General features: G+C 50.0%; 1 protein-coding gene across 1 annotated transcript; it reads right to left on the bottom strand.

The window, feature by feature from the left end:
- Positions 1 to 6,126: 6,126 nt before the first annotated feature.
- On the bottom strand, positions 6,127 to 20,449 carry LOC132249188 (perilipin-3-like). The gene is made up of 7 exons (XM_059723537.1): positions 20,399 to 20,449; positions 11,167 to 11,268; positions 9,470 to 9,520; positions 8,576 to 8,861; positions 7,577 to 7,776; positions 7,050 to 7,178; positions 6,127 to 6,948 (listed from the first exon to the last, which is right to left on the bottom strand). The coding sequence occupies exons 1-7, from the start codon at positions 20,447 to 20,449 to the stop codon at positions 6,553 to 6,555; spliced, it is 1,215 nt and encodes a 404-aa protein (XP_059579520.1). The 3' UTR covers positions 6,127 to 6,552.
- Between the last annotated feature and the right edge of the window lie 2,556 nt (positions 20,450 to 23,005).

The raw sequence follows: 23,005 nt of genomic DNA, 5'->3' as shown, positions 1-23,005 counted from the left end.
GAATGATTGCTACAGTACAAAGAAATTGGTTTGCCCCAAATTTTCCTTCCATGGCACAACAGTACTGTAGCTCCTGTCCCATCTGCTTAGCTCACAACATTGGGCAACGGGTAAAAACGACACCCGCAGCCCATCCCCCTCCATGGGGACCGTTTGTAAATCTGCAAATTGATTTTGTGCAGCTACCTAAGTGCTGTTCTTATGAGTACATTCTTGTTATTATTGATGTGTTCTCTGGATGGGTGGAAGCCTACCCATGCGTACGTGCTGATTCCATCACTGTAGCAAAGAAATTGCTCAAAGAATTCATCCCTAGATTTGGATTGCCCCTCACAATAGATAGTGACCGTGGCACCCATTTCACAGGACAGATAGTAAAAAACATCTGCCAAGCACTCAACATACAGCAACACCTACACTGTAGTTATCATCCACAATCAAGTGGTGCTGTAGAACGTAAAAACTCTGATTTAAAAACACGCATTTCGAAGATTTGTGCTGAAACAGGCCTCAAATGGCCTGATGCACTGCCCATTGCTCTTATGCACGTTAGAAACACTGTTAACAGAAAACATGGCCTAACCCCTTATGAAATACTCATGGCACGACCCATGAGGATGCCAGCTACACCACCTGTTGCCCCTCACCAAACAGACCTACAATTAACTGATAAAACTGTACTAAATTATTGCAAGGCATTAATAAAGTATGCCAGGTCTGTTCATTCACAGGTCCAAGAAGCCTTACCTCAACCACCGGATGTTCCCTGTCACAACCTCGAACCAGGGGATTGGATCTACGTAAAGGTCTATCAACGGAAAAACGCACTTCAACCCAGATGGAAAGGACCTTTCCAGGTACTTCTAACCACTAATTCTGCTGTTCGTTGCCAAGGTCACCAAACGTGGACTCACGCCTCGCACTGCAAGAAGGTATCACCTCCATTGGACCCCGAAGCAGCTGTATTCCAACCAAGGTTGGGATCTTTCCCTGAGGCCAAGGACAAAGACCCTCAGGACCTCACTCAGGCAAGTGAGGAGCATCAGGGTGCAAGTGCTAGTAACCTCTCCCCTGCACCCAACACCTCAGCCCAGCCGGATTCATCAGTTGAAGAACGAAGATATCATCTTCGGCCTCGAAGAAAGTGAATGCTCCCATTCGGAAGATCACCACCTCGATCAAGACCAAGAGCCGACATTATCAGTCCTTTAGGTAACTTGAGCCCAGAGGACGAAGAAAGACTTTGGCTGCCATCCTGGGTTTGGCTGGTAGTGTTCTTTTTCTTACTGGTGCTGGTTATGTTTGTTGTTAAGATTCTTTGTCCCTCCTGTATCTAAAAATGGCACTGATATCCTTATATATCACACTTGGGTATCTCAGTATCACCCAAGGGGGGTGGGAGAAAAATTTGTATTTGCAGATCTCCCATGCGGTGGCTCAAGCTGGAAATAAAAGTGACTGCTGGATATGCTCTCACAGCCCAGCACACCTACACCAATGAATCCCAATGATCGGAGTACCAATATCCCTCCAGCAATGGGGAACAATAAACGGCGGCTTTGTTAGACACTACTCGTTAGCTGCCCATCGGTCCGCTCCTAAAGAATGGAGGGCCGCCCCTGCTAACTGGATAATCTCCCCAAGAGTAGAGGCGCCTTTCTGTTACAGATCCAACAACACCGGAGCTTATAATAAAGCCACACCTGTAGGACACTACCCTCATTGCCTAACTACTCTAGATTATAGCCCTAGTAGCACCAGTGGAATCCTGTTGGGTAACGTACCCTCTCTCAATTGTACAAGATTCATGGTCTACAACTTTTCTAAGGAACCTCATGTTGCTCTCATTGCAAACAGATCGGAATTTTACATTCACTCCAATTTTACTTCTTGTAATATATCTCGGTCCAGCAGGATAGCAGCCGAACGTGGACCGTCCTATACGATGCATATCAATCGAAAGTGCCGGATAGGGCACAACAACTGTCGAGATTTGAGTACCCTTTCTGCCCCAGGCCTTTACTGGCTCTGCGGAAACAGGGCTCATAAAATCTTGCCCTGGAATTGGGTGGGGGCATGCACTCTTGGACGTGTTATCCCTGGTTTCGAAATGCATAGTGCAATATATCTGGAACAAGTAAAAAATTTCAACCATCACATGAAAAGGGCAGTTAACCCCTTAGCTACCAGAAACACAGGGTTCCATCGATTTGTGAGAACCTTCATACCGTGGCTTGGAGTAAGAGAATTGGAACTAGCCATAATTAACATTTCAGCCACAATGGAAGCTATGGGAAATGCCACTGCGGATGCAATTCAGGCTCTGCAAAAAGAGATCTCCCAGATCTCACAAGTAACTATACAACACCGCATAGCCCTAGATTACCTATTGGTATCCCAGGGAGGAGTATGTGCCTTAGTAAACTCCACCTGTTGTGTCTATGTCAATCAGGACACGCGAATCGAAACTGACATTCGCAAAATCCGAAATCAGTTAAGGGTCCTACATCAAGTGGCCTCAGAAAATACTGACTGGGGTCTAGAAGAAATGTGGTCTTGGCTAACCTCCTGGCTCCCAGATTTCGGGGCCCTTGGCAAGAAAATCCTGTATGGAATATTGTTTGTCTTGATAGTTCTGATAATGTTCTATGTCTTAGTGCAACTGATCCTCTGCTGCGTGAAAGCCAGCAGGGGAAGCTTTAGCAAGGCAAGAAAACCCACAGCAGAGTCTAGAATAATGTTGTTACAAAAGTGTGAGCAGATTGAAAGAAAACATGAAAGGCTGCATGATGAAATAGAGGGGCTCATGAGAATGGAAATTTAAGGCTAAAGTGAGACTAAATAGTCTCAAAGGGGGGGGGGCTGTGGAATCAGAAAAAATATATGCCTTAAACTTTGATTATTTTAGTTATAAGATGACATAACTGCTTTGTGTAGAATTGCTGGCTCTGTACAGTAGAACAGATAAGGGCAAGTGTTTGTTCTTTGTAACTCTTCTGCAACTGCTTCGCTCACCGCGGCCTTGAAGGTAGCAAAAAAAAGTATGTACAAAGTAGATTTCCAGGTGCAAGAAGGTTTGTGAACTAACCCCATCTCCCCCATAATTCCCCATCCTGCTTACAGCAAAGAAATAATGAAGTAATATTATAGCCACTTTTCATGCTAATTTCACTATATGATCACGTGAGTTGTAAGCGACTGTTAAAAAGTATATAAGCCTCCTGATTTTGCTCTTGGGGGGGGAACCCCTTCCAAGTGCTTGGGAAATCCATGTCACTTTGGAACTCCCCCTACCGCTGTAGTTCCTTTTGAATAAAAGCTTCTGCTGACCTGACCCAAAAGTACTCTGTGTGTGTTTCCACAACAAATATATAGTGAAACTTCAGTTAGGTAACCTAGTTCTTCATCTGGCTAAACATTAAAAGGCCTAGACCATGGAAAGTAGGAATCCAAGGTTCTTTAGGTGCTTGTTTGAAATCCATCAGATTGTGGGCTGTGGTCCAACTACTCCCGAGCAACAGCAAAAACAAAGCAGAAGGCCCTGTAACTATGCCTTAGAAAAAGGTTTTTTGTTTTTGTCTTAATGGGTTGTAAGAGCTCCTTGAGAGCCAATGAAGACTGGAGCCGAGAACTCCCAGCAAGCTGGGCAGCAACTGCAGCTTATGAAAGCTGTGCAAAGGGAAAGATTAGAAGCAGCCAAGGCTGCTTTTTCAATGCAGTGTTTATCCAAGTAGATACAGTGATTGTGCCTAGTACAAGAACCAATACAAAAGGATGGCTCTTTTCCCTGCAACCTGGGTGCCAGCCTCCTCCAGGAATAAGGCGGTTGCCAAAAAAAGAATCAGGATGCCTTAACTACATAAGCCTGAGCAGTGGCCTTAATCTAGCTATTTGACCTTAACCTACAAGCCTGTAGTACTTATTAGTTTCTCTCTCTCTCCCTCCCCCCCCTCTTCTCCAAGCTTCAGATACTTGGTTTTGTTTTGGGGTGGTGGTTTTTTTTTTTGGACAAACTTCTCTCAATTGTGGACAAAACAGGGAAAGTTTGATCTCACTACAGTTAACTATCCTGACTGAATTCAAGATCACACCACCTCACTCCTCAGGGAATACCAATCTCAGCTGGCTATCAAGGGGCAACAAACACTTCAAATAAAAAAAGTCCTTACTTCAAAATTGAGACTGCATAGTTGCAACCACTCATGATGCAACAAGATCAGGCAAACGTGAAAAGCTGCAGCTACTTGACCAAGCTTTTCCAAGGACTCCACTTCCAGAGACAAATGATAAATCCCTCGGTTGCAATTTATCTGGCACATTATGGAAGTACCAAAAAGCCTCAGGAAGAAATGGACCCGTTGTCCTGTCTAGTGCACACAGTCACAGGCCATAGCAAGGGATGCTATATGATATGCTCCATTTGTGGCAGAAGAGGCACGGGGGGGGGAAAAATGGCTCAAAGGGCATAAGAAGTACCTTGGGAGGGTGGGGAAAGTTACTGAAGTGGTTTTTTTTTTTTTTTTTAAGCACTCCCTGCTTCTACACTCCAGCAATCCTCCTCCAGGTGGGGCAGGAGTGCTGGAACAGAACCAGGGCAGACAAGCACTGAACAAGCCATAGCCTTCTCTAAGCTCAGGAAGCTCCAGGACTTGGAGGCCAACAGTCAGGAATTCCTGCTCTTCAGTGGCCATTTTGAGGTATTCCAGATGTAGGTGTAAATCATCCATTTCAGTGTCCTGGGTGGAGCTGTGGTTGAGAAACTTACCCCACTCCCTACCATCAAGGGGAAAAAAAAGTTACTGCATTTAAAAATTCTCCGACTACTTTATTGCCAAGTCACTTTTACATTTTCTTAGCTGAAAGATTGAATATTAGTTGGAAAAAAAATCCTTAATTCAAATAAAGTTTTAGCTAGTGTCAAATATTGCCATTGCAAGTCAAATGCGAGAGAAAAAAAAAAAATCAAATGTGTTAATTCACAGGAACCAGAAATATTTCCGCCCACCCAAGGCAAGACAGCAGGATTCATCCGTGGATTCTCCTAGATCCCACTTCACCCACCTTTTCCTTTGAATTTTTTCACGTCCCCAAAGTGGCCATAAAGACACTATGGAATTTCTGGCCTCCTCCATCACAAATTCTAATCCAAAGATAGAAATGGGCTCTCCACTGCATGTTAAGTGGAAGGAAAAGCCTTGTGTTAGATTCAAACAAATACAGTACCATCAGTAGTTTCAGCATTAGTTGCTAGTGCACTTTTCTTCCTGCTCTTTGACAGGACAGAATAGTTTTCCCCAATTCAAGCCTAGGTTTTGAATCGCTTGTTAGTTCCTCAAGTTCTGAGCTAAAAACGCAGCTCTTTCCCACCGTGGTGGGAAAAGACTGGTCAGCAGTGGTCACCACAGTACTGCTACACTCTTTGGAAAACCAACTGGCAGATGGAGAGGACTATTTACACTTTTCCTCTGATGCTGCTGAATGCATTTTTAATCGTTGTTTAGTCAAAGTATGTAGCCCTAGAGAACTGCTTGCAGAAAAGTAGGTGACACTGGGATTACTCCTTGCAAGCACACAGCAAGTATTTTCAAAAGCTCCTTGAGAGGCAATGAAGACCAGAGCAGAGAGCTCCCAGAAAGTACCCTCATAAATAGCAGCTGCTGCATAACTAAGTGTGAAAGCAGCCGTCAAGGACAGAACCATGCAGGAACCTTTGATAAGGCAACTCATTTCTGAACAGCTGCTGCTGGGTCTCTTCCTGCCCGCAGCAGCTGTGGAGCTAATGCAATGGATCTAGCTCCTGGCCCCCGGTGTACAGCTTCTGCACAGCAGAGGCACCTTCCTGCCCTTGCAGGGATTGCAGCAGCCAGGGGTGGGGAGTGGCAGCTTTAATGCATGCTGCACAGAGGACTCCCACTCCTCTGCAGTCTGGAGCTATGCTGGGTTGGGAGAAGCTAGTTCCCTGGGCAGGAGGAGAGAAGAAGAGACCAGAGACCCTACTCAGAATGAGCCCCTCCCTTACCCATTAGGTGGGAGGGAAGCCACCTGGCCAAGTAGGATGGGAGCCTGCTTGAAGAGCAGCAGCTGCTGGAGCCACTCCAGCTAGGAAAGACTAGAAGCAGCCAAAGCTGTTTTTTCAATGCAGTGTTTATTCAAGTGGCTGCAGCAATTCTGCCAAGTACAAGAGCCAATACAAGAAGGATACCTCTTTTCCCTGCAACCTGGGTGGCACACACTGGAAACAGGCTGCAAACACCAGATTAGATCGGCACAAAGCCAACAGCAGTCACACCAGAAGGCATGTTCTTTAGGACTGGAGAAGCTTTGAATTAGTAACACACCAACAGGCCAACTAAGTTGAGGGGAAGGGAAAGAAAGCCTGTTCTGGGGAACCCAGGCAAGCTAGCAGGTTATTGTGCAGATCCTTACCCCAATCAGACAGACAGAGGCCCACCCCACCTTCACTGTCTGAATGAAGACACACAAAGAAATCCCTCAACAAAGACTGGGTTCTCCTTCCATAGGAATTGCCCATGGTGGGGAGGGTTCACCACTTCAGAGCTCCACCTTCCCTTCCCCTGCAGGTTCCTCCACTTTCCCCTCTGCAACAGGCTCCTCCACCTGCTCTGCAGGGGCTGCAGCAGGAGCAAAGGGCCCCACAACCCAGGTAAGAGGGATGTTCCTAGCCACATACTCCAGCAGATCATCCAGGCACTCCCGGGCCTTGGCCACTTTCTCCCTGCTCTGGCTCAGGAGCCCCTCAGACAGCTCCTGGAAGGACGGGGCACTGGAGAAGGCAGCCTGGAGCTCCCCCAGGTGCCGGCAGCCTTGCTGGACCTGCTCCTGCACACTGGTTGGCAGCCCCTGGATGCTGGGCACCAGGCTCTGGCAGGCATCATGCACATGCTGGAGGAGGGTCTGGGCAGTGGACAGAGCCTGGGAGCCCATTTCCTGCAGGGAAAGACAAAGCAGGGAGTGAAAGGAGGCTCCCTAGGGGCAAGACTTGCCCCAGGGCATGGCCAGGCTGCTCCAGAGCAGGGGTACAGTCCTACCTCAGGCTGTGGGGTGCTGTCCCCTTCATGGCTTCCTGGCTGGCCCTGGCGCCACTCCAACCACAGCCGCTTCAGCTTCTCCTGGCTGTTGTGCACTGTCTGATCCCCAGCCTGCTTGGCAGAGCCAATCTAGGGCATGTGGGAACACAGGTCAGCACAGAATAAGATGCCCTGGATAGTCTCTCTAGTCTGGCACTGTGGCCCATAGACATTTCCTGGAGCAAGAAGTGCCAGGGCAGCAACACTCCTGGGCTCCATAGGAAGTCAAGCACTGCAGGTTCAGGAGACCTCTCAGGCAGGGTAGAGAGAGGCAGAAGATGAAGGGGCACTCCCTGCACTACACCTCCACTTGCCCCCCTCCCCCCTCAAAGTCAGGTTCCCTTTGGGAATATCTGGGCATGGATATTTTACACCCACCCCCTGCTGGCATAGTTGTCTAGGCACATGCTCAGGCTGGCCAGTTCCTGCTGAAGCTGCAGTACCCCTGGGCTCCTGAAGCCAGGGGTGCTCCAGGAAGGGAGCCTTACCACATCCACAACTTGCTGCAGCTGGACCAGGGCCTCCAGGGCACTCTGCCTGGCACGCCTCATCTTGCCCAGGGAGTGCTGGTAGGCTCGCTGCTGCAGGCTTGTGGAGAGGGAGCCCAAGCGCACATAGTAGCTCTGCTGCTGCTTCTGCTGCTCCAGTGGAGCCACCTCTGCCCCTTGCACAGAGGTGGCAAGTGCAGCTGGAAGAGAGCAGGAGAGACCAGCCCCAGTAAGTGGGGAGCAGCCAGGACCTGCAGACTCAGGCATCAACATAAGCAGGCAGAAGTCAGAGCTGGGCAAGTGGCACAGCTCCTGAGGAGGGAGCTTTTGGGGATAGCAAGTCAGTGGGAGGACAGGTGCAGCACACCTGCCTTGCACACATTTCCTGGATTCCCCCTGAGTGCATGTGTTTTGGGGGGGGGGGGGGGGGGCAGGGTGTCTCCAGGGAGCACCAAGAGCCTCTCTTCTCCTCAAGTGATGGGAGCCTGTGGGGAACTGGGCAGTTCTACCCAAGCCCCATCATACAAGTGCTTCATCCTGCCTCTGGGACCATCAAGATGCCCAGATAGTGCAGTTCAGGAACCATGAAATTCCTCTAGACACTGCTCAAAAGGGACAGAGCCCAGCCATGTTGCTCAAGCAGCCTGCACCAAAACCACCCCCCGCCTAGTGTATATGAGCAAGTAGTGCTGCACTGGAGCATACACAGTAGTTTCAGTGAAAGAGGGATCCTGCACTGCAGCAGCTGTACAGCTGTGCCCCAAGTCACCTCTACTGCTGCTACATGAAGAGGCATCAGATGGCCATGCTTCTGGGGGAAGAGGGGAAAGGAAGAAATAGAAATGAAATAGTTGAAGATCAAGATCTTCAACTCAGGACTCAACCAGTAGGTTTTCAAGCTGGGAAAGGGGGTAGTTCTAGCAACTACAGAAGCAGACTACCCAAGTTAAAGCCACCAGCCAGTTTGATGCCAGGGACAGTGCTACACAGATTTCTTACCCAGCTCTTCATCTGCCACGGGGAGGTAGTGGTCCACCCACTGCTCTGACTTCCCCAGCACCACATCCAGGCCACTTGCAACCTCCTGGCCCAGGGATGAGCCTATTACAGCATCCATGCTGCTGCTCACTGCAGATCTCGTCATCTCCACGCCCTCCTGGGGAGCCCCTTTGGCCACGTCCACCATGCTGGACACTGCAGCCTTGGCCCCAGTGACTGTGCTGCAGACAGCATCCTTGGTCTCCTCAACTGCAGTAGCCACTAGATCTTTGGTCTCTGCAGGCACCTAGAGGAAGAGGTCAGAGGAAAATTCATTTCAGTATTTGAGACACATGGCATTATGGGAGGAAAACAGGAACTAGCACATGCTCCTCTTTCCAGGTCTTGCAGCTGGCTGCAGAAGCTTTCCAAGGAAGTAGTCACCATTCACCTCTCCACGGCCTCCTTGTAGAGGCCTTGCCCCTGGGAGGAGAGCCCCACAAATCAGGTAAGGGCCCTCATTTGTGTCTCAGCCACCTTGCACTGAGTTAAGTGATTTTTTGGTCTGCTGCTGCCTCCATGCCACAGGTTATTGGGGCAAGTATGCCACCCAGCTCACTGCAGTCTGGGGAGGCAGGAGCGTGAGTGGTGGGGGAAAGTAGAAAAGAGTTAGTCAGGAAAACAAATTAGCCCCCCATCTAGTTGGAGTCATCTGGGAAGCATTTGTGCCCTTCACTCTCCCACTGTTCTGCTCTTTATCTCCCTAAAGCTCTGCCGATTCCATGTTCACAGCTACATCTCCACATCCCTGGGGTAGGTACAGTCCCCAGCAATACACAGACTGCCTTGCACTGCCACAGCCAGATTGAGCTGCTCCACCCTCTGGACACCCCTTACCCCACAGGATGCACCTACCTGCTGCTCCTGCACCTGGGGCTCAGGGATGGCAGCTTGGGGGTCACTTTCCTTGGAGGCCATGGTGGGGGGGGGGGGGGGAAAAGAGAGATCACTGTGGGAAGCAGGAGAGAAGTGCTCAGAGGACTGCAACATCTTCTGCCCCACAGGCTGCAGCCCCCACCCCAGCATTTGACATCAAAATCCTGCAGAACCCTGGGCGGAGGCAACTTCCATTAAGAGGGGAAGAGCCATCCTGTGCACATGCATTCTGCTAGTGGCAGGGAAACCTTGATCACGCAAGAGGCATAGGAGAACCACTCTACCCAAGTACTCGGACTCAACCCAGGCACACCAGGGTCCTGGGCCATGTGCCTGGGCCACTGCCACATTGGTAAGCAGGTGTCTGCATCCATCCAAGCCCTAGAGTCAGGTTAATCATGAGCCCCACATGGAGAAGCTCCAGGACAGCATCCTGCCAAATGGGTGCAAGGGCAAAGTCAGACAGTCAGAGACTATATTGTTCCTCTATTTTGGTGGGGGTTGGGTACACACAGACAAGCAAAAGGAGGGACCAGCCACACCTTAAGGCTGGAGTGATGGATGGAGCCAGTCTACTGGCAGCTCCCCTTGGCTCCAGGGGGGCCACCTTCACTATTAATAGGAGGCTTCCTTGGGTACACCCCCCCCTCATACCCACAGCATTGGCACAAACAGCCAGTAAGACATTGCAGCAGAAGCAAAGCAGCCCTCTCCCCCCCCCCTCAAGATGCTTGGACAGATCATGTGGACTTCAGCCTACATCCAGTCAGCCTGTTCAAGCAATGGTCTCTCACACTTGGACACATGCAAGGACTCAGGTATGTTCTGAAGTGCACCTGAACCAATCCAACTCTCAAGTGAAAGCCAAACTACAACAACCATCTGTTCAGAAACACAACAACTCAGTATTCTTCAGGTGTGCAGCCATGCCTGCCCTTTGGGAAGCATCACAAGCCCCATACTGAACACAAGAGCAGTGCTCTGCAGCAGAGGGGCACAGGTCCTTTGGCTTCCTGCAGCACTCTGCTTTCCCTATGCCACACACACACACTGCCCAACCAAATGAGCATGTAGATAGGGTGTATGTTTTAAGCATCCCATTGACCCCGCACAACATAAGGTTATCCTATTTTGGCACCTCTCTAGAGGGCACTCACATGGAGAGTCAAGAACCCAGGGTGGGACAGTTTGAGCTTAATTAACAGCATTTGCTCCTGCTGTCTGCATAGGGAGCAGGGATCCCAGAGCAGCCTCTCTGGTCAGAGAAAGGAAGTTTTGCAATGGAAACTTGCATTTCATTTGCTTGCAGGTAGAGGAAGCAGAAACTACAATCAAAGTGGTAGTTTTGTACCCTGGAAAGAGTTTAGATCATGTTAAGTGAGGAGAGAGGGACACTAGAGAATCTCCTTCCACTGAAGAACCCCATCACCCAGACCAGCAAGTGCTCCCTACTTGGGAGAGAAGCAGGACAAGCCTTTCCTAGAAGAATCACTCCTGCACTAGGCAGTGACAACAAGGACTTTTTAGAGCATAAATACCAACACAGCTCATAGCAAGGCAGCACAGGGAAGACACAAGGTACACAGCCAGGCTGAGGACACAACCACCAAACCTACAACAGCCACCAGCCAGAACCTAAGAGCCCACCCCACAAACATTTCCAGCCCAGCTCTTACCTCACTTGCTCTCCACACAACAGCACAAACACCAGCCCCAGCTGGGACCTTATGTACCTGTGATGATGTCTGCCTAGGGCGGGGAAGGGGTGACAGACAGCTCTGCAGAGCAATCAACCACGGGAGCTTTCTGCCCTGGCCAGTGGGGTTGGGGTGTGGGTGGGGTAAGGGGCTGCTGGCATGCCCTGGCCTTGCTGCTGGACAGCCCCAGGTGTTCCCCATAAGGAACCAAGAAGGTGCTTCCCCAGGGACTGGATGCAGCAGAAGATGCTTTTCATGCAGAGCTGTGGTATGGCCAGAGCTGGGCTGGGTGATTGTGTGGGCAGCCCCTGGGGATTGTGCTGCTAGGGGAAGATTCCTCAGGATCCCAGCCCTGCGGGAACAGCACCCAGATGTGTTGACTGGAGAGCGCAAAGTGCCTGTTCTTTTCCCACCTGGGGGAGCTGAGGTGGCCCTATGTGTGACCCCTTGTGAAGGAGAGAGGGGCCTGGATGACCTGCTCTGAGCACTGGGAGGAGGGGTGGGGAGTGTCCTCTCTTGGCAGGGGAGCACCCAGACCACTCAATTGGCCATCCTTAGGGCAGCATTCATGCCCGTTCATCAGAGCGCGATGTGTTGAAGTGAGTGGCTCTGGCCTTGTGGTGTCTCCATTCCCAGCCAGGAGTTATGCAGTTGGCTCTGTGTGGGCACCACCTGGTAGAGCTCATGGGTACAAGTGCAGAGGAGCAGAAAGCTAGTGAAAGGAAGCAGCTGGGGAGGCTGTCACTATGGGTGGAAGAGGTCTCAAGTGTAAGTGTCCACAGCCTGAGCTCTGCTGCCTTTGCACGTAGCCTCGGCCCCAGGGCAGCATGGGAGCGAGCAAGGGAGAGTGAGCAGGAAAGGTACATGTGCATGAGGGGGGTATGTGTGTAGCTATGGAGGCTTCTGTTATCTTTGCAGAAGTGTGATTGTGCACTTGTGTCCAAACAGGTGCACTGTGATGTGTGCGTATATTTGTACAGTTGGGTTTGGCTGTGTTCTATGAACCTAAGACTGAAGGCACAGTGCAGCGCCTGTTGTGTGCAAGCAGACCTGCTGAGGTGCACATATGTACGCATCCTTGTGTGTACTCCAGGCTTCAGGTGGGGCTAGGTTTTACTGTCCTGTGTGTGTAAGGAACTGGCCAGCCAATCCTCTCCTACTCAACTGTACAACAGGAATCTAACCCTGCTGGCTTCTGCCTCCCCCACATGCGCTTGCAGGACCTCTGGAGCAGGAGCGGTGGTGGTCTGCAGTCCTTTGGGAATCCAGTATGTGCAAGGGAGTCTCCTCAATTGGTGATGTAGTTCCATCCCTCTCGGCTGCACAAAGCAGGAGTCTCAGCAGAGCCCCATTCCCAGGCTTCCTGTGTATGGAGCTTAGCTATGGAGAGGTATGCCCATGCCTTCATTTGGCATGGTGCAGCTCTTAGGAACTGGGTCCTCCCTTGCAATATCAAAATGATGCTACTCAAGAGGCCATACTCTTGTTTGCATGGTAGAACTGGCAGATCTATGTTCAGGATCTTGGTTGTTATCCCTTGTCTTTATTTTCTGACAGCTTTCCCCAGCTCACTACAGACTCCAGACCTTTTTCCTCTCCCCCTCCCTTCAAGTCATAGAAGCTGTCATCTGCTCCTCACCTGTGTATATTTGTCTGGAGTGAAGAGCTCATAAAATCACCAGGCAACCTTATGGTTACAAGCATACGGCAGTGGCATCACATAAGTTCCACCGGGAATGGATTGTGCATCCTATTTAGGAATTACTGGCATCTTCTGAAACACTAAATCCTTTGGGTTTCTGTGTGTGTGTCTGTATTCATTTCTTCATGCTGCTGCAAATCCCATGTGTCTGATAACAGGTTTCAAGCTGAGGCATTCTGGGCCTCTCTCTTGGGTTTAACAAGAGGCCTACATGTGGAAAACTGTCATTGGCTCTGTCATTTAATTTATTGAAGCAAATGTGGATCAGAGTATAGTTGTCACTTCATTATTTAATACCTATATTTAACCAACCTGTTGCACTGGGGTAAAGGGGCTTGCATCTACATCTAATCTCTACTACAAAGTACTTGAACTGGATGCTAAGAGAATACCACTGATTATCTAATAGTACAACATTGGGAATGACACATCCACAAAAATATATTTAGCATGCACAGCTGCCCATTTAGGCATCTTCTGGTATAGTTGTATCTGGTGAATGAGAATCAATCTGTGACAATTTTGTTTCAAAAAGTCTTTGTTTCTTTGCTTCAAGGGACTGTTTTCCTTGACTTGTGCTGCATTTACATCATATCTGACAAGCACAGAGGACTTTATTCATCTGAGCCTACTGCTAGAGATCTCTGATCTCTCAGATTTTTCAACATTACAATCCTATATAATGTATTTAGCTGTAATAACTTAGGCATTACTATTTATGTGCCTTTCCAGAAAAAACACTGTCTAGGACTGGAAGCCTGCCCCTGAATTAGAGATTGGAACTAGGGGTGTGTGAAGTAGGTCCTATTTGATTCAGATTTGGCCCAAATCAGGGACAGTGATTCGATTAGTTGATTTAGATCACTGGCCCTGATTCGATTTGGCTGAATCTGAAGATTCGATGCTGATTTAGCCATAGATGCAGCTTTAAATGTTTTTTCTACATACCTCAAGGTACCTGCGTGGCTTGTGAACACTGATGCTGGGGTGCATGGAGCATCCTACAGAAGCACAGGGGGCCCCTCCATGTGCTCAGCAGCGAACCTGGAGATTTTCGAGGACACGGTTTTCAGGACCCTAAATGCCCATCTTCGGTTCCAGGAGGTCGGACACGGGAACCTCCGGGGCAGCACCGTGCTGCAGGAGAGGGTCAAACCCGAGTTTGGGTCCATGTAGACTGGAGGGCCGGCCCGGGACTATTGAAAGTCTCTGTTAACCGATGAGATCTTAGGGCCACCCCGGTTGGGTGGCCGATGGCGTTGTCGGCATCCAGCTCATGGCCGGACAGGTGAATCTCGCAGATAAACAAAAAAATTCTTCGGGGGCCGCCGCTGTTTCTATTAGGCGGCTGGGCTCCCGACATTAAAATAAACATTACGGGGGACAACCATAAGAAAAACAGGGTGTGCACGTGGGGGGGGTCAAAGGTTCAAAACGAGTGCTCCCCCGGGGGACAGTGAGCAGAGCACCCCGAACAGCGCCCACCGGCCCACAAACTGCTTTAGCTTGCCGGCGGCGCCCCACCAAGGCCCGGGACCAACTGGTCAACCTCCTCCTGGCTCTGGCCAAGCTCGTTATCTGGCTATCCAGGAAGGAGGCTCTGGCCGGGAAGGCTCCCGGTCACCTCGGGGCGTTTTTCCTCGGTGTCCTTCGTGCCCATCTCCGAGCAGAGCACCACTGGGCAGTAGCTGCCGGCAGCAGCGAACCTGGAAGTGGACCGGAAGTGCTACTGGTCTGCTTCCAGGTCTGCTGCCGAGCACGCGAGGGAGCCCCCTTGCTCCTGTGGGCTACTCCATGCACCCCACTATCGCAGCATTCACGAGCCCCTCCTACCTAGAGGTATGTAGAGAAAACATTTCAAGCTGTGTCTATGTCCAAATCTCCAAATCTCTCCGATTCAATTCGGAGAGATTAAATAGTCCTCTTATTCGATTCGGATTCAGAGATTTGGCCGCTGAATTGGGCCGAATCTCCGCCGAATTGAATCGGGGACTGAAGCTTCACACAGCCCTAATAGGAACTATGAACATATTGCCCCAGCAAACCTGCAACTGTATCCTCTCCCTGCCATGCCCCTGCAGTGTTCATCTTAAACTGTTGCTCTGGTGGTCATGATCCACTTTACATCATTTTTTTCCCCACAGGTTGAGAAATACAAGATGTACCTCTGCTTTGGTACCTACTTTATAGTTTTAAAACTGCTAACCAGTGTCTCCCAGGTGTCTGTTCTTCTTATGATGGAAAAAACTGTTTTGTGGCTGACTACAGTGTTTCACTGCCTCCTTTTGGCAGAGAAGGCAAATGCTTTCTGACTGATTTCAACTGCTACTGCCTCTGTAAAAAAATGCAAACCTTTTTGCACTACAGGCTAGCTCCAAAAGCTCCTTCTCCCTAAAAGGATATGGACATTCACTATTTTTTTCATACCTGTTATGCTGAAGCCATTGGGATGTCTCTGGCACACCAGTTGGAGGAGCTTCAGGCCACAGTCCAGAGACTACGTGCCATCAGGGACTGTGAGCAGGAGATAGACTCCTACTGCCAGGCCCTTCTCCCCTGGGAGCTAGAGGGTAGACCACAGTGTCCCTCCAGGACAAGGAAGGACCAGGCACCTCCCATTCCGTCCAGTCAGGGGGATGGAACAAGGTGATCAAGGGTCCCAAGGTCTGCCGCACCAAGGCCCCTGCCCCGCTGGAGCTTTGCAATAGGTACAAACCTCATGCAGCCCCAGCAGAGCCTGCTGTGTTGCCAGCACCCACAGTCAACACAGGCCCAACTGCAGCTACCGGCCCCACTCTCCCCAAGATAAAAACGTAAAGTGTTTATCGTGGGAGACTCCATCCTGTGGGGGATTGAGGGGGTAACCTGCTGCCCCGACCCCTTAGCCCAGGAAGTCTGTTGCGTCCCGGGGGCCGGCATCTGAGACATTGCGGAGAAGATCCCTAAGCTCCTCCAGCCCACTGACCACTATCCCATGCTCCTTATTCATGTGGGCACCAATGACACGGCTCAGAGCGCTCCCAGCTGGGTCATGAGGCGCTACCGGGACTTGGGAGCAGGGCTAAAGGGTCTGGGGGCACAGGTGGTGTTTTTTTTTGATCCTCCCAGTCTTGGAGTATGGGCTGAGGAGGGAGAGGAGGATCCAGGTAGTTACCCAAAGAATGCGGTGCTGGTGTCATTGGGAAGGCTTTGGCTTCCACGACCACAGTCTGCTCTTTGGAGAGAGAGGCAGCGAGCTGCTGGGAAGAGATGGCCTCCACCTCTGTCCGCTGGGGAGGAGGCTCTTCTCAGCCAGACTGGCTGACCTGCTCCACCGGGCTTTAAACTAAGCCCGCTGGGGGATGGGGGGACTACCGCCACTGCTGGCCCGCTGAGCAACCCTTGCAAAGCCAGCAGGCCAAGGCACTTAAGGGAGCCCACCCCTGCCCCAGCCCTGGTACAATCTGTGGGCAAGGCAAGAGCCCCCAAGGGGACACTTGCCTGCCTGTACACAAATGCCAGAAGCTTGGGGAATAAGCAGGAGGAACTCGTCCTCCTGCTTAACGCAAATAATTACAAGGTCATAGGGATATCAAGACCTGGTGGGACTCCACCCATGACTGGACCACAGGTATAGATGGCTATACCCTGTACAGGAGGAATCAAGTAGATAAAAGGGGTGGGGGTGTAGCTCTCTATGTTAAGGAAAGCTACGCATCCCTGCAAGCGGATGTTGGTGACCAGGGTGGATGACTGGAGACCCTCTGGGTTAAAATCCGTGGGGAACACGGCGCAGGGGACACAAGGGTGGGAGTCTACTACAGACCTCCCACCCAAAGTCAAGAGCTTGACCAGGAGTTCACCCGGGAACTGGCTGAGGCCGCATGCTCCAGGACCATGGTTGCCATGGGTGACTTCAGTTACCCAGACATCTCGTGGGAGGATCACTCAACAAAATCCGAGCGGTTGCAAAGCTTCCTATTGTGCGTGGGTGACCTCTACCTGACTCGAGAAGTCTACGGGCCAACGAGAGGTAAAGCACTGCTCAACCTGGTACTGGCTACTGGGGATGAACTAATTGGCGACCTAGTGATTGATGGGCAGCTGGGTTACAGCGACCATAAAATGATCACCTACACCATCTGCTGTAAAGCTGGAAAGTCAGTCAGCAACACTGAAGTCCTTGACTTCAGGAAAGCCGACTTTGACAAGCTCAGGTGGCTTGTCAGTGAGGCCCTAAGGGACCACGACCCCAGGGGGAGGGGAGTCCAGGAAGAGTGGTTTCTCCTCAAGGGAGCGATCCTTGATGCACAAGCTAATTCTATTCCATCTCGGAGGAAAGGCAGCAGGAGGGCACAGCAGCCCCCCTGGCTTTCCAGGCATCTAGCAGACCTCCTGAGGCTAAAATGAAAGGCCTACAAAGGATGGAGGATGGGATTCACCTCCAAGGAGGAATATTCTGCACTGCTCCGGTCCTGCAGGGAGCAAACCAGGAAAGCCAAGGCTGCAACTGAACTCCAACTAGCTTAAAGCATCAAGGACAATAAAAAGTCCTTTTTCAGATATGTGGGGAGCTGGAGGAAAAGCAAGGGCAACACTGGACCCCTGCTTAACCAGATGGGACAACTGACAACTGCCACCCAGGAAAAAGCCAACCTATTAAACGGGTACTTTGCGTCGGTCTTTCATCAGTCCCACGGGATGCCCAGGCCCACTACGGGACAGGGAGGTCTGGGTGAGGGAGATTCCCTGCCCTCCATCAATGCTGACTTCGTGAAGGAACACCTTGAGGGGCTGGATACCTTCATGTCAGCCGACCCTGACAATCTACACCCCAGGGTACTCAAGAAGCTGGCAAGCATCATAGCCCGGCCTCTAGCACAGATCTTTGAAAACTCCTGGTGCCCTGGTGTAGTGCCCGAAGCCTGGAAGAAGGCCAAAGTGGAACCTATCTTCAAGAAAGGGAGGAAAGAGGATCCAGCAAACTATAGACCCATCAGCCTGACTTCTATCCTGGGGAAGATCTTAGAAAAGTTTATTAAAGAGGCCATCCTTAATGGACTGGCCGACACCAACATCGTGAGGGATAGCCAGCATGGGTTTGTTGCGGGTAGGTCTTGCTTGACCACTCTCATTTCCTTCTATGACCAGGTGACCTATCACCTGGACAAGGGAGAAGAGATTGATATCATATATCTTGACTTCAAAAAAGCCTTTGATCTGGTATCCCATGATCACCTCTTGGTGAAACTGGCCAATTGTGGGCTTGGGTCCACCACGACCTGCTGGCTGGGAAATTGGCTCCGTGGTCAGACCCAGAGGGTGGTAATTGATGAAAGTCAATTGTCATGGTGCCCTGTGACCAGTGGGGTCCCCCAAGGCTCTGTCCTTGGACCCATATTGTTCAGCATCTTCATTAATAATGTGGACATTGGAGTCAGAAGCAAACTGGCCAAGTTCACCGATGACACCAAACTTTGAGGCAAAGCATCCACACCAGAGGACAGGAAGTCCTCACCCAAAATGCAAGGATCTCCACCTCGGGAGGAAAAACCTGCAGCATCTTTATAGGCTCGGCAGTGCTATGTTGGCTAGCACTATGGAAGAAAGAGACTCGGGGGTCATCATTGACTACAAGATAAACATGAGCCTGCAATGCAATGCTGCAGCTAGTAAAGCAACCAAACGCTGGCTTGCATCCATAGATGCTTCTCAAGCAAATCCCAGGACGTCATTCTCCCCTTCTACTTGACCTTGGTGAGGCCGCAGCTGGAGTACTGCATCCAGTTCTGGGTCCTACAATTCAAAAAGGATGTGGAGAAGCTTGAGAGAGTCCAGAGAAGAGCCACGTGCATGATCAGAGGTCAGGAAAACAGACCTTACGACGACAGGCTGAGAGCTATGGGGCTCTTTAGCCTGGAAAAAGCGGAGGCTCAGGGGTGATCTGATGGCCACCTACAAGTTTATCAGGGGTGACCACCAGTATCTGGGGCAACGTTTGTTCACCAGAGCGCCCCAAGGGATGACGAGGTTGAACGGTTTTAAACTACTGCAAGACCGTTTCAGGCTGGACATAAGGAAGAATTTCTTCACTGTCTGAGCCCCCCAAGGTCTGGAATAGCCTGCCATCGAAGGTGGTTTAAGCACCTACGTTGAACACCTTCAAGAGTAAATTGGATGCTTATCTTGCTGGGATCCTATGACCTCAGCTGACTTCCTGCCCTTTGGGCAGGGGGCTGGACTCAATGATCTTCTGAGGTCCCTTCCAGCCCAAATGTGTATGAAATCTATGAAATATCAGGCTTTGAGGAAGGACTTTTATCCAGGTTTTCCTCATCTTTTAAAGGTATACTTTAACCACCAGCCTTCTGGATAGAAACAAGTTGACCCCAAAACACGCCCCCCTCTTAGCTAGCTCTAATACTGTATAAATCTAGCCTATGAATAAGCATGCACTGGTAATGGATTCCCCCCCTTTTTAATGTTGAAAAAATAATTTGGCATAGGGTGAAATTCAAAACTACTATTCAGCTCTTTGGACTTAGCTTACATCTATAAGAAACATGACCTGGGTCCTTTAGGTTTAGGATGTAAAAAATTTCCACTTAACTAAGTCCATGGGATCAAGAAAGGACTGAGCTTCCATGAATTCATATAGATGCAAATGGGCAGGCTGATAAGTGGGGGAAATGAGAACCAGGACCTTCAGCAAAGCTGTTTGGTACAAGAAGCCCACCAGATCTTCATACTTGAAAAGGGACAGGCTGAACCTGGGCTGGCAAAGCCAGGTAGGTGCAGTTAGTGGAGACAGATGGTTCACAGCTTTGAAGGAAAGAAAAAATGCCCCAAAGTATGACCACAAACTTTCATGTTTATTGAGAAAGAGAGCTGACATTTGTGCCAGACAGGGACCTGAACCACATTATAGATGTGTTACAGCTATAGACAAGTACATGCTTTCATGCATACTTTAGATCTGAATAGAGATGGCCCACAGTCACTACCTCAACAGCACAGGTTACCAACTTGTGCCTGGAAAAAAGGGAAGACTGAACCCTAGGATAGGAGCTAGACATGGCAGACCATCATCTTCAACCCCAAATAGGCATGGCATTGCCTCCAGGTCACAGGAGCAGCTCAACTCCCCAGAAGAGGCCAAGTCTCATGGGGCTCAGATTTCTACAGCTGCCCACCTTCAGGACACAACTGCTAGACACACCTTAACCAAGCCTCCCTCTTGAGAAAAGAATCAGCCCAACGGTAAGGCACAGACTGCTTAGCAAATACCAACAGCCATACTCCACTATGAAATGGGGGTTGGGAAATTCCATCACGAAAAATTTACACAAAAATCAAAAGTTTCCCTATCCCTTACCAGAAGGGATAGAACAGGAAACTGGATGTAGGGAGTCAGATCCAAAAACGGGTTGCAGGGAGGGGTGCAGGGAAACACCAAGGCAAGAGAGAAAATGAAGCTACAGTACAAGAGTGTAAGCAAGGGGTAATAGTCTTTCACATGCTTTCTCTCACCTCCCCAACAAGTTTCTTGCCTTGCTCTTCTCCCTCCACCACAGACACCATAATGCCTCCAGGAATGAAGAGCCTCACAACCCAAGTGAGAGATGTTCCTAGTCACGTACTTCAGCAGCTCATCCAGGCATTCCCAGGCCTTGGCCACCTTTTCCCAGCTTTGGCTTAGGAGCCCCTCAGGCAGCTCCTGGAAGGTTAATACTCTGGAGAAAGTAGCCTGGAGCTCTCACAGATGCTGGCAGCCCTGCTGGACCTGGTTCTGCATACTGGTTAGCAGCTCTTGGACACCAGGCTTTGGCAGGCATCCTGCACGTGCTGGAGGAAAGTCTGGGCAGTGGACAGAGCCTGGGATCCCATCTCCTGCAGGGAGAGATGGAGGCAGAGTGAGCAGAGTCTATGGAACACCCTCTATGGGCAAGATATGCCCCAGACCACAGCCAGGGTGCTTCAGAGCAGGGGCACAGCCTTACCTCAAGCTGTAGGGTGTTGCCTTCTTTATGGCTACCTGGCTGGCCCTGGCACCACTCCAGCCACAACTGCTGCAGCTTCTCCCAGCTGTCATGCACTGTCCAAACCCTGCTTGCTTGGCAAAGCTGATCTAGGGCACATGGGGCATCAGGAAGAGCAGTACACAACAAGGCTTCTTAGATATTACTCTCCCAGTCAGACAGCTTGCTGCAGCTGGGTCAGGGCCTACAGGGCACTCTGCCTGTTGTGCCTCCTCCCCAAAGGAGGCTAGTAGGCTTGTTGCTGCAGGCTGGCTGGTTGAGAGGCTGGTCCAGAGGGAGCCCAGAAGCACACTGCTTCTACTGCTCCACAAGAGCTACCTTCACCCCCAGCACAGAGGTGGCAAGTGCAGCTAGAAGAGAGAAGACCTGCCCTGTCAGTGGGGAGCAGCCAGGAGCTGCAAACTCAGGCCTCCTACCACAGCTCAGATGCATAGGATGGGAGAGAGCTCATAGGGACAGTTAGCTAGTGGAAGGGCTGCAGAAGAAGTACCTCCAGACTGTGTTCACCACAGGGACAGCACATGATCACTACAGCAAGGGCAGTCGGCAGTGGAAGAAGTCAACCCTAGCATTTGCCTGTTTGTTTATATATGTGCTATATTTAATGGGCAGGGAGGGTGTCTACCTCAAAAGAAAACCATGAGGATCCAGAGAGCCTACACACATCTGTCACACAGTGCAGTATATCACATCCAGCACACTAAATTCTCTTGTGGAAAGAATAAAGAGGATGAAGCTAAGCCACTAGGCTTCTGAATAAAATCACATTGAGACAGGGTAGAGATAAGTAAAGCCAAGCACCTGTGAGAAAAACACTTCACAGTCACTATTTCTGACCTCACAGTCCCCATACTCATATGAAATCTATAAAAAATAAATGCCTTCAGAAGACAGATTCATAGATGTTAGGGTTGGAAGGGACCTCAATAGATCATCGAGCCCAACCCCCTGCATAGGCAGGAAAGTGCGCTGGGTTCAGATGACCCCAGCTAGATGCCTATCTAACCTCCTCTTGAAGACCCCCAGGGTAGGGGAGAGCACCACCTCCCTTGGGAGCCCGTTCCAGACCTTGGCCACTCGAATGGTGAAGAAGTTCTTCCTAATGTCCAGTCTAAATCTGCTCTCTGCTAGCTTGTGGCTGCTATTTCTTGTAACCCCCAGGGGATGAGGGAGGGAAATTTTAGCTTTAGCAGAGTTGAAGTTTAACAAATTTAAGTTATGAGTCCTGAAACAATTGTGTAATTGGCAAGTTTCCTAACCCCATCTGTCCTCTACAGAGAACTTTCCCCATCCAAGAGTCTTGTTCTTCTGCATAATAAGATTATCTATTCAACTACATTGCTCTTGATGTGGAGTGACTTCTGATCACATCTCTTTGCTCTTTCTTCACAGCCCTCCTCTACTCCTTTAGCACAGCTGCGGGTTTTTTGGTTGTGTTTCTGTTTTTTTGTTTGTTTGTTTTTTTTAACTTTGGGGCTGGACACAAGTTATTGTTTGGTCTAGTATTTAGTTCTTGGTTGTACCTGCTTGTTTCCCAAAACCTAATGAAAGGCATTGTGTGCCTAAAAAGCTGGCTTAAAGCAGTAAAGACAGTTGGTCCAATGAATAACTGGACAATCTAACTTCTACAAAGAAGCCCAAGGGGTGTAGAAGGGCAGGGGGAGGAAAGAGATGATATTTGTTTTACATGTTCCTGGACCATCCTGCCTACACAGAGCCTTTAACTATGCTTTAACTTAACTATAGAGCCTGCTGCAAGGTAGTTTACTGTAGGCAGTCTGTTGCCAGATCTTTCCTGGTAGAAGTTTAAAACAAGGGTGTGGGGGAAGAAAAGAGTCACAATTTAATACAACCAGGAGCTAGGTATGGCTTTATTCCAAGACTGGTTAGGTAGCTTTTGTGATGACCAGATCTGTAACAACTAGCAGTATGGATGCCATAAGGTGCTCTTCTCTGGACCAGAGGGTTGTGAGCTGAGGCAGTTCAGAATAGTGGGTGGACAACTACCTCCCCAGGACAGATGAAGAACCTGTGCAGAGCTCTCCTTTGCACTACAGAGGGCTGCTGGCTTCATAACCTGGCTAACTCCACACCTTCC

The sequence above is a fragment of the Alligator mississippiensis genome, chromosome 3 (genome assembly GCF_030867095.1).
Source record: "Alligator mississippiensis isolate rAllMis1 chromosome 3, rAllMis1, whole genome shotgun sequence".
NCBI lineage: Eukaryota > Metazoa > Chordata > Crocodylia > Alligatoridae > Alligator > Alligator mississippiensis.
Note: the sequence above shows the minus strand (reverse complement) of the source record. Positions and strands in the feature narration are given on the sequence as shown.

Bases quoted from the DNA above. Each gene is read 5' to 3' on its own strand.
- LOC132249188 (XM_059723537.1), bottom strand. From the start codon at position 20,449: ATGGTGTCTGTGGTGGAGGGAGAAGAGCAAGGCAAGAAACTTGTTGGG. The intron at 9,521-11,166 runs GTAAGAGCTGGG...ATGGCCTCCAAG, and splicing joins TTGTGTGGAGAGCAAGTGAG to GAAAGTGACCCCCAAGCTGC. The intron at 6,949-7,049 runs GTAGGACTGTAC...CTTTCCCTGCAG, and splicing joins ACAGCACCCCACAGCCTGAG to GAAATGGGCTCCCAGGCTCT.